This window comes from Oncorhynchus mykiss, chromosome 13, assembly GCF_013265735.2.
Source record: "Oncorhynchus mykiss isolate Arlee chromosome 13, USDA_OmykA_1.1, whole genome shotgun sequence".
NCBI classification, from domain to species: Eukaryota; Metazoa; Chordata; class Actinopteri; order Salmoniformes; family Salmonidae; genus Oncorhynchus; species Oncorhynchus mykiss.
The window spans coordinates 10,850,293-10,869,829 of record NC_048577.1 but is presented as its reverse complement, the minus strand read 5'-3'; the positions used below and the strand labels follow the sequence as shown (position 1 = coordinate 10,869,829).

General features: G+C 46.4%; 1 protein-coding gene across 1 annotated transcript in view; it reads left to right on the top strand.

Annotated features, from left to right (window-relative positions):
* LOC110494931 (voltage-dependent P/Q-type calcium channel subunit alpha-1A) overlaps positions 1–19,537 on the top strand; it is a 133,202-nt gene that overhangs the window by 43,713 nt on the left and 69,952 nt on the right. Inside the window, exons 18-26 of the mRNA XM_036942587.1 lie at positions 5,837–5,890; positions 7,111–7,267; positions 10,226–10,628; positions 10,686–10,785; positions 11,668–11,972; positions 12,146–12,284; positions 13,661–13,790; positions 15,881–15,940; positions 16,137–16,243. Of these exons, the coding sequence (XP_036798482.1) occupies positions 5,837–5,890; positions 7,111–7,267; positions 10,226–10,628; positions 10,686–10,785; positions 11,668–11,972; positions 12,146–12,284; positions 13,661–13,790; positions 15,881–15,940; positions 16,137–16,243 (1,455 nt within the window). The remainder of the gene's footprint in view (positions 1–5,836; positions 5,891–7,110; positions 7,268–10,225; positions 10,629–10,685; positions 10,786–11,667; positions 11,973–12,145; positions 12,285–13,660; positions 13,791–15,880; positions 15,941–16,136; positions 16,244–19,537) is intronic.

Below are 19,537 nucleotides of genomic sequence, written 5' to 3'. Positions count from 1 at the left end.
TTGAAGGTCCCCAAGAACACAGTGGCCTCCATCATTCTTAAATGGAAGAAGTTTAGAACCACCAAGACTCTTCCTAGAGCTGGCCCCCCGGCCAAACTGAGCGATCGGAGGAGAAGGGCCTTGGTCAGGGAGGTGACCAAGAACCCGATGTTCACTCTGACAGAGCTCCAGAGTTCTTCTGTGGAGATGGGAGAACTTTCCAGAAGGACAACCATCTCTGCAGCACTCCACCAATCAGGCCTTCATGGTAGAGTGGCCAGATGGAAGCCACTCCTCAGTAAAAGACATGACAGACTGCTTGGAGTTTGCCAAAATGCACCTAAAGGACTCTCAGACCATGGCAAACAAGATTCTCTGGTCTGATGAAACCAAGACTCTTTGGCCTCAATGCCAAGCGCAACGTCTGGAGGAAACCTGGCACCATCTGCACGATGAAGCATGGGAGACTAGTCAGGATCGAGGGAAAGATGAACGGAGCAAATTACAGAGAGATCCTTGATGAAAACCTGCTCCAGGGGGCTCAGGACCTCAGACTGGGGCGAAGTTTCACCTTCCAACAGCACAACAACCCTAAGCACACGCAGGAGTGGCTTCAGGACAAGTCTCTGAATGTCCTTGAGTGGCCCAGCCAGAGCCCGGACTTGAACCTGATCGAACATCTCTGGAGAGACCTGATAATAGCGGTGCAGCTTGAGGGGATCTGCAGAGATTAATGGGAGAAACTCCCCAAATACAGGTGTGCCAAACTTTATTCCCAAGAAGACCCAAACGTTATTCCCAAGAAGACTCAAGGCTGTAATCGTTACCAAAGGTGCTTCAACAAAGTACTGAGTAAAGGGTCTGAATACTTATGTATATGTGATATTTGCGGGTTTTTTTTATACATTTGCAAAATGGCTGTAATGTAACAAAATGTGGAAAAAGTGAAGGGGTCTGAATACTTTTTGAATGCACTGTATCTATCTATCTATCTATCTATACTTTATCATCTATCTATCTATCTATCTATACTTTATCATCTATCTATCTATCTAATTCTATCTGTCTATTTTCTATCTATATTATATACATCTATCTATCCATATTCTATCTATATTCTATCCATATTCTATCTATATTCTATCTATATTATATCTATCTGTCTGTTGCTAGATCTGTGGTTATTTCAGTTGTGTCACATATGAAAGCAAATATACTGATACACTGGAAACACACACACACACACACACACACACACACACACACACACACACACACACACACACACACACACACACACACACACACTCACACACACACACACACACACACACACACACACACACACACACACACACACAGTACATCAGTACTCAGTCTAATGTACACTCCAACACTCTACTCAATCCGACCAACACACACTTCAAGACGCTCACTCCATCTCCCACTCGACCTAAATCTCTGTAGCCACTGACCTAGGCTTCTTCAACTTTAATCACAGTCATCATCAAGAGAGGTACAAGGTTAAATACACTTCAGTAATTATGAGAAGGAGGTTAAATACACTATACTAGTTATGAGAAGGAAGCATAGTTAAATATACTAGTTTGAGCTTCGAGGAGTGGCAAGGTCCCATAAAAAAACATACGAAGCATCATCAAATTTGACAGTGAGTGAGTGCACTAAAACGTAATTCCACCCTAATTCCATTCAGAGTCAATGGAAACGAGCTAAGTGGCTACGCGGCAACACTAGCGGGCAAAGACAGACTACAGCCAGAAGAATGGCATCTTCTTATCATCAAAGACAGTGACAGGAAAAGGAAATAGTTTCTACTGAAATTCTGTGGCCCTTTGAAATGTTTGATGTGCCCTTTTGTGTGTGTGTGTTCCATTGTCTGCTGTTTCTGCAAGGAGAAGCAGATTTTACATAAGCCCCTCCAGGCCTTTATAAAAAGTCCTTACCCGGTGCACTGCGCCTGTCTTAGTGTTTTTTTACCCGGAGAACAATAGGTTTAGTCATGTCTTAGAGGACGTAGGGGATGGGGATGGGACGGTGTGTGTACATTTCCCTGCTATACATGAACAATACTGTATTAAGATACTGTTTATCAAGACTTCATGTTACACAATATGACAGGCTGCATTTACACAGGCAGCCCAATTCTGATCTTCTGACCAATCAGATCAGCTCTTTTGGGCAAAAGATTAGACTTGGGCTGCCTGTGTAAATGCAGCCATAGACACACATTCAAGGTGCCATATATCAGATGCTAATGCCTTTGACTTTGTGGTGGTGATTTAAACAGAGGCACAAACACATTACTCCAACAACTAACCTCCTCCAAACACTCTTCTAAATGTTGTCGTAGGACCAGTATCGCAATACTACGACACCTGATTTTCCATGGCAGGAAGGAAAACAGAAAGCAGACTAAACTCTTTGGTCCTGTAAAATGTAGTGTGCTGTAGCTTGAAATAGAAACATGTGACTCCGGGAGACATCGTAAGGCTGTTTGTTTCCAACATGAGAAACTTACATTTGTTTTACCAAATTTCTATCCGCATGTTAAATGTGCAACCAGATGGAAAACAACTCTAGACCACCTTTACTCAACACACAGAGACGCGTACAAAGCTCTCCCTCTCCCTCCATTTGGCAAATCTGACCATAATTCCATCCTCCTGATTCCTGCTTACGAGCAAAAATGTAAGTAGGAATCACCAGTGACTCAGTCAATAACAAAGTGGTCAGATGAAGCAGATGCTAAACTACAGGACTGTTTTGCTATCACAGACTGGAATATTTTCTGGGATTCTTCCGATGGCATTGAGGAGTACACCACATCAGTTACTGGCTTTATCAATAAGTGCATCGAAGACGTCGTCCCCACAGTGACCGTACATACATACCCCAACCAGAACACATAGATTACAAGCAACATCCGCACGAAGCTAAAGGCTAAAGCTGCCACTTTCAAGGAGCGGGACTCGAACCCGGAAGCTTATAAGAATTCCCGATATGTCCTCCGACAAACCATCCAATAAGCAAAGTGTCAATAGAGGACGTACTACACCGGCTCCGACGCTCGTTGGATGTGGCAGGGCTTGAAAACCATTTCAGACTACAAAGGGAAGCACAGCCTAGAGCTGTCCAGTAACACGAGCCTACCAGACTAGCTAAACTACTTCTATGCTCGCTTCGAGGGAAATAACACTGAAACATGCATGAGAGCACCAGCTGTTTTGGACGACTGTGTGATCATGCCCCCCGCAGGGGGCCGCTGGGCCAGATGGATTACCAGGACGTGTACTGCGAGCATGCGCTGACCAACTGGCAAGTGTCTTTACTGACATTTTCAACCTCTCCCTGTCCGAGTCTATAATACCAAAATATTTTAAGCCGAACACCATAGTCCCTGTGCCCAAGAACACTAAGGTAACCTGCCTAAATGACTACTGACCCGTAGCACTTTGTAGCCATGAAGTGCTTTGAAAGGCCCACATCAACGCCATAATCCCAGACAGTCTAAACCTTCTCCAATGTGCATACCGCCCTAACAGATCCAGAGATTATGCAATCTCTATTTCACTCCACACTGCCCTTTCCCACCTGGACAAAAGGAACACCTATGTGAGAATGCTATTCATTGACTACAGCTCAGCATTCAACACCATAGTGCCCACGAAGCTCATCACTAAGCTAAGGACCCTGGAACTAAACACCTCCCTTTGCAACTTGATCCTGGACTTCCTGACAGGCCGGTCCCAGATGGTATGGGTAGGCAACAACACATCCGACACACTGATCCTCAACACAGGGGCCCCTCAGGGTGCATGCTCAGTCCCCTCCTGTACTCCCTCTTCACTCATGACTGCATGGCCAGGCACGACTCCAACACCATCATTAAGTTTGCAGATGCACAAAAGTGGTAGGCCTGATCACCAACAACGACGAGACAGCCTACAGGGAGGAGGTCAGAGACCTGGCCGTGTGGTGCCAGTGCAACAACCTCTCCCTCAACGTGATCAAGACAAAGGAGATACTGTGGACTACAGGAATGGAGGACTGAGCACGCCCCCCATTCTCATTGACGGGACTGTAGTGGAGCAGGTTGAGAGCTTCAAGTTCCTTGGTGTCCACATCACCAACAAACTAACATGGTCCAAGCACACCAAGACAGTTGTGAAGAGGGCATGACAAAACCTATTCCCCCTCTAAAGATCGAAAAGATTTGGCATGGGTCCTCAGATCCTCAAAAGGTTCTACAACTGCACCATCGAGAGCATCCTTGCTGGTTGCATCACTACCTGGTATGGCAACTGCTCGGCCTTCAACCGCAAGGCACTACAGAGGGTAGTGTTTACGGCCCAATACGTCACTGGGGCCAAGCTTCCCGCCATCCAGGATCTATATACCAGGCGGTGTCAGAGGAAGGCCCTAAAAATTGTCAAAGACTCCAGCCACCCTAGTCATAGACCGTTCTCTCTGCTACCGCATGGCAAGCGGTACCGGAGTGCCAAGTCTAGGTCCAAGAAGGCTTCTAAACAGCTTCTACCCCCAAGCCATAAGACTCCTGAACATCTAATCAAATGGCTACCCAGACTATTTCCATTGCCCCCCCCCCCCCCCATTTACACCGCTGCTACTCTCTGTTATTATCTATGCATAGTCACTCTACCTACATGTACATATGGGGCGGCAGGTAGCCTAGTGGTTAGAGCGTTGGACTAGTGACCGAAAGGTTGCAAGATCTAATCCCCGAGCTGGGGATTCTGCCCCTGAACAAGGCAGTTAACCCACTGTTCCTAGAACGTCATTAAAAATAAGTATTTGTTCTTAACTGACTTGCCTAGTTAAATAAAGGAAAAATTACCTTGACTAACCAGTGCCCCTGCACACTGCTCTTCAACTACTTGTAACTTTTATTTCTTATTCATATTTTTTAAAACTGCATTGTTGGTTAGGGGCTTGTAAGTAAGCATTTCACTGTTGTATTCGGCGCATGTGACTAATAAAATGTCATTTGGTTTGAAGTGGCTTTATGTTTTGTTTTCTTGTGAGACTGGTATCATGACAACCCTAGTTTAAAGGTTATTTAAACATGGGAAAGTTGTAGCAACGCTGTTTTTATACACGCCACCTACCGGAAACTAACCCTCCTCCAAACCAACCCCCCCTTCTTCCTACACGAACACACTAACTCACTCTTCTAAACGTTGTCTAAAGGTTATTTAAACATGGGAAAGTTGTAGCAACGCTGTTTTTATACACGCCACCTACCGGAAACTAACCCTCCTCCAAACCAACCCCCCCTTCTTCCTACACGAACACACTAACTCACTCTTCTAAACGTTGTCTAAAGGTTATTTAAACATGGGAAGGTTGTAGCAACGCTGTTTTTATACACGCCACCTACCGGTAACCAACCCTCCTCCACCAACCCCTCCTTCTTCCTACACGAACACACTAACTCACTCTTCTAAACGTTGTCTAAAGGTTGTCTGAAGGTTCTGTAAATGTTCTGAGAAGGTTTATCACATCTTCTTACACTAACTGCCAGGACTCACTCTTTCACTCTTGTGAATGTTGTATATAGTAGAGGTGGAGGGAGGACATTGTTTTTATTCGATTCACCTTCCTAACACCCCTATTTCTCATGACACTAACAACACTCTGAGCACACTCACTCTTCTCAACGTTGTGGAAACGTTGTGGACAGAAAGAAAAAAAAGGAAATGTTGTGAGAAGGTTGTATATAAACGTTGTGTACGGTAGAAGTGGTGGGAGGAAGGTTGTGGCGGCGTTGTTTTTATGTCGGCTGTGTCGCTCCCTCCCCTCCTTGTCTCCTCTTCAGAGTGACAGTAACAAAAACTGAGCGTATCGATGCCACAGAGAATGTGCTTGACTGGTATTTACTCGTTTATCTCATTTTACACTTTACTTTTTTATTTTTTACTTTTCATGTGATCCTTTCCTCATCCATCTTTTTCTGGTGTTGTTTTTCCTTTATTTTTGAAGTTTGTGTCGTTCTTTTGTTCGTGTCGTTTTTTCAGTCTGTCTTTCCGTGCTGTTTCATGATTTAGGGTTGCAACATTCTAAAAACCTCCGGGGTTAAAAAAATACATATATTTGAACATTTCCAGTTGGAATATTCCAGTTGGGGTTTCTGGAAAACCTGGGAACTTTGGGAACGTTTTTGGGTTTTGCCAATCCTAATTCCTGATCCTTGTTTTGGTGTTTGTTTGTTCACCTCTGGCTGGCTGTCATTTTGTTAGTAGGTGTGATAAGCTGGCTAGCTGGGGTTGTTGGGGTCAATTCCAGTTTCAATTCAGTAGATTCAAAAGGATGAATTGAAATGTCATATTTGAATTGAAAACTGACCATTCTTTTCTATGAGGATTTGTCATCATTCACGTCTAGAATGATCTGAAATATCTGAATCGTTGGAGGTAAGAGGTGTTAGTGAGGTACTCGAGGGGAAGTACAGGAGGGGTCATTTGGGAGGGGGGTGGGTGTGCAGTTGAGGGGGGGCTGAAGGCTGTAACACATTTCACCCCCTACCTTCTCAAAAGTCCATGGCTATGTCTTCGTCTCTGTCTTTGTCTCGCAAGAAGGGAATCGTTTGTATATATTGAAACAAACTGTTTGAGATTTTGTTGATATAATGTTGGTAAAATAATGTGGTTGAAAATTCAACAAACAAAAAGGCTTATTCAACAAAATCTTGTAATAAACAATTTATGTGTAAAAACTACCTTAATAATTTGAGGTATCTGTCGATGTTTTGGCACTTCCATCATAATCATCTTCACCACCATCATCATCGTAATCATCATCATCATCACAGCAACCTCTGCAGTGTATTCCTATGTGGGCTACAAGGACTCTTCTCACTGGCTGTCTGTCTGCTGTTGGGTCTATGACATCATCGCTTAGGGGGGCTGGTAGAAAAAAAACGTCTAGTTATCTCTTCTATCTCGTCTAGCAACATTCACAACTGATCCCATTCTCCTCTCTTCTTTCTTATCCCTATCTTCCTCTCCGTATCTTCTTCTTCTACACTTCCCTCTCTCTCTCTCTCTCTCTTTATTTCTTCCTAATTTTCTTTCTTTTTTTCTCTCCCCACAGTAAGGAGCAGCAGAAGAATAATAAGGCTGGTGGTAAATCCGTGTGGGAACAGAGGACCAGTGAGATAAGGAGACAGAACCTGATGACCAGCAGAGAGGCCCTGTACAACGAGATGGACACGGAGGACTGGAAGGTCAGGGGAGAGGGGGAGGGAGAGGTGAGAGACACAGAACACTGGAAGGTCAGGGGAGAGGGGGAGAGAGAGGTGAGAGACACAGAACACTGGAAGGTCAGAGGAGAGGGGGAGGGAGAGGTGAGAGACACAGAACACTGGAAGGTCAGAGGAGAGGGGGGGGGGGAGAGGTGAGAGACACAGAACACTGGAAGGTCAGAGGAGAGGGGGGGGGGTGAGAGACACAGAACACTGGAAGGTCAGAGGAGAGGGGGGGGGGGAGAGGTGAGAGACACAGAACACTGAAAGGTCAGAGGAGAGGGGAGGGAGAGGTGAGAGACACAGAACACTGGAAGGTCAGAGGAGGGGGGGAGAGGTGAGAGACACAGAACACTGAAAGGTCAGAGGAGAGGGAGAGGTGAGAGACACAGAACACTGGAAGGTCAGAGGAGAGGGGGGAGGGAGAGGTGAGAGACACAGAACACTGGAAGGTCAGAGGAGAGGGGGGGGGTGAGAGACACAGAACACTGGAAAGTCAGAGGAGAGGGGGGAGGGAGAGGTGAGAGACACAGAACACTGGAAGGTCAGAGGAGAGGGGGGGGGGGGAGAGGTGAGAGACACAGAACACTGGAAAGTCAGAGGAGAGGGGGAGGAGAGGTGAAAGACACAGAACACTGGAAGGTCAGAGGAGAGGGGGGAGGGAGAGGTGAGAGACACAGAACACTGGAAGGTCAGAGGAGAAGGGGGAGGGAGAGGTGAGAGACACAGAACACTGGAAGGTCAGAGGAGAGGGGGGAGGGAGAGGTGAGAGACACAGAACACTGGAAGGTCAGAGGAGAGGGGGGAGGGAGAGGTGAGAGACACAGAACACTGGAAGGTCAGAGGAGAGGGGGAGGAGAGGTGAGAGACACAGAACACTGGAAAGTCAGAGGAGGGGGGGGGGGGTGAGAGACACAGAACACTGGAAGGTCAGAGGAGAGGGGGGAGGGAGAGTTGAGAGACACAGAACACTGGAAGGTCAGAGGAGGGGGGGGTGAGAGACACAGAACACTGGAAGGTCAGAGGAGAGGGGGGGGGGGAGAGGTGAGAGACACAGAACACTGGAAGGTCAGAGGAGAGGGAGAGGTGAGAGACACAGAACACTGGAAGGTCAGAGGAGAGGGGGGAGGGAGAGGTGAGAGACACAGAACACTGGAAGGTCAGAGGAGAGGGGGGGGAGAGGTGAGAGACACAGAACACTGAAAGGTCAGAGGAGAGGGAGAGGTGAGAGACACAGAACACTGGAAGGTCAGAGGAGAGGGGGGAGGGAGAGGTGAGAGACACAGAACACTGGAAGGTCAGAGAAGAGGGGGGGGAGGTGAGAGACACAGAACACTGGAAAGTCAGAGGAGAGGGGGGAGGGAGAGGTGAGAGACACAGAACACTGGAAGGTCAGAGGAGAGGGGGAGGAGAGGTGAGAGACACAGAACACTGGAAGGTCAGAGGAGAGGGGGGAGGGAGAGGTGAGAGACACAGAACACTGGAAGGTCAGAGGAGAGGGGGGAGGGAGAGGTGAGAGACACAGAACACTGGAAGGTCAGAGGAGAGGGGGGAGGGAGAGGTGAGAGACACAGAACACTGGAAGGTCAGAGGAGAGGGGGAGGAGAGGTGAGAGACACAGAACACTGGGAGGTCAGAGGAGAGGGGGGAGGGAGAGGTGAGAGACACAGAACACTGGAAAGTCAGAGGAGAGGGGGGGGAGAGGTGAGAGACACAGAACACTGGGAGGTCAGAGGAGAGGGGGGAGGGAGAGATACAGAACACTGGAAGGTCAGAGGAGAGGGGGGAGGGAGAGATACAGAACACTGGAAGGTCAGAGGAGAGGGGGGAGAGAGGTGAGAGACACAGAACACTGGAAGGTCAGAGGAGAGGGGGGGGGGGGGGGTGAGAGAGACAATAAAACACTTCACAGTCCTTTTTTACTGTCTAGTTATGCATGTCAGTACAGTGTAACTTCAACAATAACTAATCTTACAGTGTAAATGTAGTGTAAAAAATAGTAACTGAGATTGTAGTCCTGTACTGAATGATTACACAGTAATAACAACACTGTAGTGTAAATGTTACCCATAGAGTCTCAGATAAACTTATACTGTGTATATACAGTACCAGTCAACAGTTTTAGAACAACTACTCATTCAAGGGTTTTTCTTTATTTTTGCTATTTTTACATTGTAGAATAATAGTGAACACATCAACACTATTAAATATCACATACGGAATCATGTAGTAACCAAAAAAGTGTTAAACTAATCAAAATATATTTTATAATTGAGATTCTTCAAGTAGCCCCCCTTTGCCTTGACGACAGCTTTGCACCCTCTTGGCATTTGCAAGACTTTTATTTATTTTACTGTGTCAGTATTTCAACGTTGTAAATGTTCTGCCGCCAAACTGGTGGTTGTTGTGAAAAAAGTCAACAGTTGGAAGAGTTGCAGAGTTCATTGAAAACAACGCCGTTGTTGATGAAATGCTTTTTCCATTAACTAGGCTCTTTTCTCTTGAACCATTATGGTCTATCCACTAGAAACTTATGGACAATATGCGAATACATTTTTTATTACGTTATTCAGGTCTGAATGACCAAAGTTATCATAGATTGTCATAGCTTACCTGTTAATTACCAAAATTACAGACAATTCCGGTAACTTTGGTAAATTACTGGTAGCTATTGGTGCCAAAAATGTCCCACTAGTTACATCCACAAATAGAACCTTTGGTGACAAAATGGCAGACTGTTTGCTAAACTCTGCACATCTCTGGTTCTAGGAGTCGGGCTCAGGAAAGGAGAAAGGATTTAAGTTAGAAGAGAATAAACATAGGGTTTTCTTTATTTATGGAAGAATCTTAACTTGAGGTCCACGTGTTAGGATTCTGCCCTTGTTGTTTGCCTATATAAAGTAACTTATTGATCCGGTTTCAGAAGATAACATCATTACCATCCTTAACCCCCTCCCTCCCCAGGTGTCGTACCCCCATCGTGCGGGGGACATGAAGACCCACCTGGACCGTCCGCTGGTGGTCAACCCCCAGGACAACCGCAACAACAATACCAACAAGACCCGGCCCGGAGAGCCCCCTCTAGACCCGCAGGACACCCTGGGCCAGCAGAGGGCTGAAGAATACATCAGACGCCAGGCCTGCTACCATCAGAGATACAGGGGGGGTGAACCAAGGGGAGGTAGTGGCCCAGAGAGAGAGGCCCGTCTGGGGCACGGGGGGAGCAGATTGTCCCTGCAGACGCTGGAGGGTATTGAAGAAAGAAGGGAACATGGAAGGAGATGTAGGCATAAAGAAGGGAAGGAGGGGAGGAGTGTGTCACCGCATTATAGCGAGGGAGGAGTGGGGGATGAGAAGAGGAGGCACAGGAGGGTTAGGAGGGAGGGGGAGGAGGGAGGGAGAAGGCATAAGTGTAAGGGGACAGAAGGGGTAGTGGTAGGGGAGGGGGGTGAGGTAGAGGGGGAGGGGAGGAGGCCGAGGCGTCATCGGCATGGAGAGAGGAGCCGACAGCATCGAGTTAGAAAGTGAGTGACAGAGGATCCGTGTGTCTGTGTCTGAATCTGTCAATATCAAACCTAATGTTTCCTTTGGGGATCAACAGTATGTACACTACCGTTCAAACGTGTGGGGTCACTTACAAATGTCCTTGTTTTCCATGAAAACATACATGAAATGAGGTGCAAAATGAATAGGACATATAGTCAAGACGTTGACAAGGTTATAAATAATGATTTTTAATTGAAATAGTAATTGTGTCCTTCAAACTTTGCTTTCGTCAAAGAATCCTCCATTTTTAGCAATTACAGCCTTGCAGACCTTTGGCATTCTAGTTGTCAAGTTGTTGAGGTAATCTGAAGAGATTTCACCCCATGCTTCCTGAAGCACCTCCCACAAGTTGGATTGGCTTGATGGGCACTTCTTACCTACCATATGGTCAAGCTGCTCCCACAACAGCTCAATAGGGTGGAGATCTGGTGACTGTGCTTGCCACTCCCTTATAGACAGAATACCAGCTGACTGCTTCTTCCCTAAATAGTTATTGCATAGTTTGGAGCTGTACTTTAGGTCATTGTCCATTGTCTGTACGCCTATGTAGATATTCCATTAAAAATCTGCCAATTTCTGATCAATTTGATGTTATTTTAATGGACTTTTTTTTGTTGCTTTTATTTAAAAAGAAAAAGACATTTCTAAGTGACCCCAAACTTTTGAACGGTGGTGTAGAGTGCTATTGATTTGTCAAAGCCAGTGTCCTGTACTGTATGTCATTAAATAAGCAGCATAGTAACTATGTTTTTTCAAGATGTCACTGTTCTTGCGCCTGCCTCCCCCAAACTCTACCCCCTCTCACTCTTCCTCTCTTTCCCTCTCCCTCCCTCTTCTCCCACCCCCCATCCCTCCGTCAGAGACCACCACTGCAGTGGCCCCAACCTCTCCACCGCTCGGCCCATTCTCAGACAGGACAGTCAGTACAGGGAAGACCTAGACAACCTCCTCAACAACAGCAAACTACACGACCACACCCTCCACCCGCTGCCCCCAGACCACCCTGACCTTGTGAATAACCTCCTGAACCGCAGTGTGACAGCAGACACACACCACCATAGTATGGACAGTCTAATTCTGACCAGTATGGCCAAGCCGGCTCATACGGTCGTGGATATGATGCCTCCTGTCTATCCATATCCCTCCACCAATGCCATCCTGCAAGGTGGGTGGGTGTGTGTGGGGGAAGGCGGGGTGTGTGTGAGTTTATGTATGGGTGGTGAATGTACTATTTTGGATCATTCTAATACTTTGACACTCTCTCTTGACTCTCTTCAACTCTCTCTCTCTCTTCATCTCTCTCTCTCGCTCTCTCCTTTTTTCCTCTCTTCATCTCAGTGAACAAGAATGCTAACACAGACCAGAAAAAGAAGGATGAGGAGAAGAAGGAGGAAGAGGAGGATGAAGGGGGCGATGAAGATGGTCCCAAACCAATGCCCCCGTTCAGCTCCTGTTTCATACTGTCCACCACCAACCCGTGAGTGTGTGTGTGTGTGTACGTGGGTGTTGTACACTATATATACAGAAGTATGTGGACACCCCTTCAAATGAGTGGATGCAGCCATTTCAGCCATTTCAGACTCGGTGCTGACAGGTGTATAAAATCCACCGCCGAGTGCTGAAGCACGTAGAGCATAAAAATCATCTGTCCTCGGTTGCAACTCACTACCAAGTTCCAAACTGCCTCTGGAAGCAACATCAGCACAATAACTGTTCTTCAGGAGCTTCATGAAATGTGTTTCCATGGAAGAACAAGCCTAAGATCACCATGTGCAAGGCCAAGCGTCGGCTGGAGTGGTGTAAAGCTCAACAAGGACATCCCAGCCGGACAAACCCTCCCCTAACCCGGACAAACCCTCCCCTAACCCGGACAACGCCTCCCCTAACCCGGACAAACCCTCCCCTAACCCGGACAAACCCTCCCCTAACCCGGACAACGCCTCCCCTAACCCGGACAAACCCTCCCCTAACCCGGACAAACCCTCCCCTAACCCGGACAACGCTGGGCCAATTCTGCGCCTCCTCATGGGTCTTCCGGTCGTGGCCGGCTGCGACACAGCCCGGGACCGAACTCGGATCTGTAGTGATGCCTCTAGCACTGCGATGCAGTGCCTTAGACCGCTGCACCACTCGAGAGGCTGTGAAGGAATATCTTAACGCTACAGCATACATTCTAGACGATTCTGTGCTTCCAACTTTGTGGCAACAGTTTGGTTAAGGCCCTTTCCTGTTTCATCATGACAATGCCCCTGTGCACAAAGTGTTGTCCATACAGAAATGGTTTGTTGAGATCGGTATGGAAGAACTTAACTGGCCTGCACAGAGCCCTGACCTCAACCCCATCGAACACCTTTGGGATGAATTGGAACGCCGACTGCAAGCCAGGCCTAATCGCCCAACATCAGTACCCGACCTCACTAATGCTCTTGTGGCTGAATGGAAGCAAGTCCCCGCAGCAATGTTCCAACATCTAGTGGGAAGCCTTCCCAGAAGAGTGGAGGCTGTTATAGCAGCAAAGGGGGACACCAACTCCTTATTAATGCCCATGATTTTGGAATGAGATGTTCGAGTAGAAGTCCACCTACTTTTGGTCATATGGTGTATGTGTGATAGAGAGAGAAGTTATGTTCCATTCAGGAAACGGAAGAGGGGAGTACCAGTCCAATCTTAACCACACAGAACGGAGCACAGACAAAGTTCCCAGATGCGTAGTCCATTTGGTCAAATGTTGGAACATGAAAGGAGCCCCATGATTCCTGGAAAAATAAGACAGAGTAACAAGCTAGCTACACAGACTATTGAAACAGCATGCATCACTTTGTGGGTGCGTTGTATTGTGTGTGTGTGTTGCAGGTTCCGTAGGTGCTGCCACTACATCCTGACCAGGAAGTACTTTGAGTTCAGTATCCTGTCTGTGATCGCAATGAGCAGCATCGCCCTGGCTGCAGAGGACCCTGTCTGGCCTGAGTCACCAAGCAACCAAGTGAGACAACACACATCTTTCTGTTTCTCTCCCGTGCTTTTCTTTCTATCCAGCTGTCTCTGTTGGTCTTTCCACTCGTGTTGTGTGTGTATATTTCTCTGAATTGCCTCTCAACAACATGAGACAACACCTCTGCACTTGTCTGTCTGTCTTTGTATCTCTGTCTGTGTTTTCACCAACGTGAGACACCTCTACGCCTGCCTCGCTCACTCTTTCACTGTTTCTCTGTCTCTCTATATATCTCTCTCTCTGTCTCTGTCTCTGTCTCTCTATATATCTTTCTCTCTGTCTCTGTCTCTGTCTCTCTATATATCTTTCTCACTGTCTCTGTCTCTGTCTCTCTCTGTCTCTGTCTTTCTCTGTCTCTCTCTGTCTCTCTCTGTCTCTCTCTGTCTGTCTCTGTCTCTCTCTCTGTCTGTCTCTCTCTGTCTCTCTCTGTCTGTCTCTCTCTGTCTCTCTCTGTCTGTCTCTGTCTCTCTCTCTCTGTCTCTCTCTCTGTCTGTCTCTCTCTGTCTCTCTCTCACTGTCTCTCTCTCTAAATGAACTGATTCCCCAAAAACATTTCCACTGCATTTCAGCCCTGCCACAAAAGGACCAGCTGACATCATGTCAGTGATTCTCTCGTTAACACAGGTGTGAGTGTTGACGAGGACAATGCTGGAGATCACTCTGTCATGCTGATTGAGTTTGAATAACAGACTGGAATCTTCAAAAGGAGGGTGGTGCTTGGAATCATTGTTCTTCTTCTGTCAACCATGGTTACCTGCAAGGAAACACATGCCGTCATCATTGCTTTGTACAAAAAGGGCTTCACAGGCAAGGATATTGCTACCAGTAAGAGTTCACCTAAATCAACCATTTATCGGATCATCAAGAACTTCAAGGAGAGCGGTTCAATTGTTGTGAAGAAGGCTTCAGGGCACCCAAAAAAGTCTGGCAAGCGTCAGGACCGTCTCCTAAAGTTGATTCAGCTGCGGGATCGGGGCACCACCAGTACAGAGCTTGCTCTGGAATGGCAGCAGGCAGGTGTGAGTGCATCTGCTCGCACAGTGAGGCGAAGAGTTTTGGAGGATGGCCTGGTGTCAAGAAGGGCAGCAAAGAAGCCACTTCTCTCCAGGTAAACATCAGGGACAGACTGATATTCTGCAAAAGGGACAGGGATTGGACTGCTGAGGACTGGGGTAAAGTCATTTTCTCTGATGAATCCCCTTTACGATTGTTTGGGGTATCCGGAAAAAAGCTTGTCTGGAGAAGACAAGGTGAGCGCTACCGTCAGTCCTGTGCCATGCCAACAGTAAAGCATCCTGAGACTATTCATGTGTGGGTTTGCTTCTCAGCCAAGGGAGTGGGCTCACTCACAATTTTGCCTAAGAACACAGCCATGAATAAAGAATTGTATCAACACATCCGTCGAGAGCAACTTCTCCCAACCATCCAGGAACAGTTTGGTGATGAACAATGCCTTTTCCAGCATGATGGAGCACTTTGCCATTAGGCAAAAGTGAAAACTAAGTGGCTTGGGGAACAAAAAAACTATATTTTGGGTCCATGGCCAGGAAACTCCCCAGACCTTAATCCCATTGAGAACTTGTGGTCAATCCTCAAGAGGTGGATGGACAACCAAAAACCCACAAATTCTGACAAACTCCAAGCATTTATTATGCAAGAATGGGCTGCCATCATGTGGCTCAGAAGTTGATTGACAGCATGCCAGGGCATAATACAGAGGTCTTGAAAAAGAAGGGTCAACACTGCAAATATTGACTCTTTGCATCAACTTCATGTAATTGGCAATAAAAGCCTTTGACACTTATGATATGCTTGTAAATTATACAGTGTTCGATAGTAACATCTGACAAAAATATCTGAAGACACTGAAGCAGCAGACTTTGTGAAAATTAATATTTGTGTCATTCTCAAAACTTTTGGCCACCACTGTACAGTGTACTGGTATGTGACCTATCTATCAATATAATGTGTATGTATAGTGTACAGGTATGTGACCTGTCTATTTCAATAATGTGTATGTACAGTGTACGTACAGCCCAGGTATGTGACCTATCTTGGTACCTCTACTCTGTCATTCTCAGGTGCTGAAATACTTTGACTATGTCTTCACGGGTGTCTTCACGTTTGAGATGTTGATCAAGGTAGTATACAGAGTGTTAATGTCTGTTTTAGCGTCTGTATACGTGTGTGCTTGCGTTCGTGAGTGCCCTATTGTGTGTGTGTGTGTGTGTGTGTGTGTGTGTGTGTGTGTGTGTGTGTGTGTGTGTGTGTGTGTGTGTGTGTGTGTGTGTGTGTGTGTGTGTGTGTACTAACACCCCTCCTTTCCTCTGTCCCCAGATGGTGGTGCTAGGCCTGTTCTTACATCAGGGTTCATACTTCAGGGACCTGTGGAACATCCTGGACTTTATAGTGGTTAGTGGTGCTCTGGTGGCCTTCGCCTTCACGTAAGTGTCCCCCCCCCCCCCCCCCCCCCCAGCTCTGTCTCCCCCCTCTTGACCCACACTCCTCTTTTCATCACCCTGTCTTTCAGTCGCCTTTCACTCCTTTGCCTGATGCATTGTCTGGCCCTTACTGCCTCAACACTTCATATGTAGTCTCTCTTTCCTGTATTTCTATGTTCTCTCTCTTTCTCATCCCTCCATCTCTCGTTTCCTCTGTGCCTGTTGCTCTGTTTCCTGGCCTAACACTTTCTGTGTGTCTCTCTGTCCTGTATTTCCATGTTCTCTCTCTTTCTCATCCCTCCATCTCTTGTTTCCTCTGTGCCTGTTGCTCTGTTTCCTGGCCTAACACTTTCTGTGTGTCTCTCTTTCTTGTCATTATTTTTGTTGATTGTTTGTTGATTATTTCTCTGACTAGTCACACAGCACGGGCCTGACCTCTTTCTCTCTCTCTCTCTACCCATCTCTCTCTCCGTCCTAAGCGGCCTCTCCATCTCTGTGTCTTTGTGTCTCATCCACTCTCTCAATATGAGACTCAACTCTCTAGTCTACATCTGCCTTTTCCATGTCTTTCATTCATTATTTCATCACATCTTCACATTTCACTCTTTACACTCCTCTCAACCAGCCACAAGTCAGCCGGCCATCTTACTAATGATTCCTCCAGTTTACCTTACACGACTCACTCCAACACCCCCCACCACCACCTTCCTAAACCTAGCCCTCAGCTGCCCTCCCACCCAACTACTTGCATCTAACCCCTGCCTCCCACCTCCCTCCCCAACTTAGCTCACTGTTGCATCCCCCTCCAACCTGCCTTCCCCCAAAAACCTCCCAACTCCCCCAAACCCCACTAAATGCACCCCTACCCAATCACCCGACCACCTAATCCCTCCCCCAACTTTCTCCACATCTCCCAGCCTTCAACTGCACCCAATCATCCTCTCCCTCCCACCCCCTCCCCCAAACCTCCTGAGAGCGCCCCTGTCCCCTTACGCTGTGTGAGGCTGAGGGTTCCCCAGGCACCCGGTAACCCTCTAGTGCCCAGGTCGTTCTGGTTCAGAGCTGCGAGGCACACACCTTGCCCTGTCCTCCCGTTACATCACACACCTCACACACACACACCTCACACACCCGTTAATGGTTACCGGTAATCACTCCACTCATCCACCAGAAGAGCAGGTATTTTACTATTTATTATCCTCTGCACGGCCTGGGGGAGCCTGGGGGAGCCTGGGGGAGCCGAGAAAGGGAAGGAGGGAGGAGAGGGGTGAATGTTTGGGGCAGGTCACTGAGGGTGGAATGATTTTTTATCTTGAGATATTGTCCGCATATCGACAGTTGTATATGGATATATGTGCCTGAGTATGAATGAGCGAGAGAATGGAGACGAGAGGCAGAAGGTGGAGGAAGGAGAGAGAGAAGGAAAGAATGAAAGAGAGTGTGTGTGTGTGTGTACATCCTCCTCAGCTCCTATGGCATGCCTGCACTGGTACTCACATGGATTACATGATGACATCACACAAACCTGGCTGGGATGTGTTACGATGAGGTGCTGACAGTGTTGATGATGTAACAAGAGGAAGAAGCTGAACGTGTCCTTGTGTCTTCACGGCAATGTCGGATTGAGATGTCACTAACATTCTATGATGCAGAATGTGACCAATGTTTTGATCTGTGCTACACATAGAATTAGGAATTAGAATACTAGAATGGTCATGAACCTTCTTATGATGGGATAAAGGTCAGCCATTTTGGTCAGGGCATTGGTCAACCGTGGTTTGACAGTGCTGTGATAAGATATTGTGTAAAATAATGAATTCAAAGAATTTATCTGCACTGTGTTTGTTAGCTAGCTAGCCAGACAGTTTTAGAGGAATGATTCCAATAATTATTCAAATGAACTGCCAATACGCCAACATTCCTTTCAAACAATGCAGTCAACCCACAGCCATACACTGGCTGAAATCAGCTGATGATAGGACTTAGACAAGTTGTAAATGCAACAAGTACTGATTGTATCATATAATCGCACTCACAGCATTCCAAGAAAACACAAATTGAGACATTAATGGTCTGTTTACATATATTTTAGAGGCTATTTACAGACGTGGAAAAAGTTACCAATTGTCATACTTGAGTAAAAGTTAAGATGCCTTAATAGAAAATATAAATAAATATTTTAGGTTGACAATAATTATATTACACAATTTCTGATATATCACATGCCTTACTTTTATTTTCCCGCATAAGTAAAATCAGGAATCTACTGCCAGTCATTCCAATTAGACTGGTTTGAAGTTCTCCCTGTCCAATATTGCTTCCATTTTCACCCCATTCTGGACCTTTGAGGATTTATGACATGGCCCCTCTAGTAATTTAATTGGATCTCTATGGTGCTACCAAGGTGACCTTTTGTGTTTCTGGACAGCTGCAGGTTGCTATGGTTACTAGATTGTTCATGTAGCATGAATGTGACAATAACACGGTTGCTATGGTAACTTGATTGATGATGTAACATGCAGTAATTGTACATGTGCATTGAAAGAGTGTGACAAGTACAATGCTAGGAGACCACAAGGACTGAGGAAGGTGTACATACAAGGGTGTATATATGCACAGCATTGATCAGTACATATCCAGTGCCTTGCAAAAGTATTCATCCCCTTGGTGTTTTTCCTATTTTGTTGCATTACACCCTGTAATTTAAATTGATTTTTATTTGGAGTTCATGTAATGGACATACACAAAATAGTCCAAATTGGTCAAGTGAAATTCAAAAAATTACTTGTTTAAAAAAAATTCAACAAAAACAAAATCGGAAAAGTGGTGCGTGCATATGTATTCACCCCCTTTGCTATGAAGCCCCTAAATAAGATCTGGTGCAACCAATTACCTTCAGAAGTCACATAATTAGTTAAATAAAGTTCACCTGTGTGCAATCTAAGTGTCACTTGATCTGTCACATGATCTCAGAATATATACACCTGTTCTGAAAGGCTCCAGAGTCTGCAACACCACTAAGCAAGGGGCACCACCAAGCAAGTGGCTCCATGAAGACTAAGGAGCTCTCCAAACAGGTCAGGGCCAAAGTTGTGGAGAGGTACAGATCAGGGTTGGGTTATAAAAAAACAGAAACTTTTAACACCATTAAATCCATTATCAAAAAATAGAAAGAATATGGCACCACAACAAACCTGCCAAGAGAGGGCCACCCACCAAAACTCACGGACCAGGCAAGGAGGGCATTAATCAGAGAGGCAACAAAGAGACCAAAGATAACCCTGAAGGAGCTGCAAA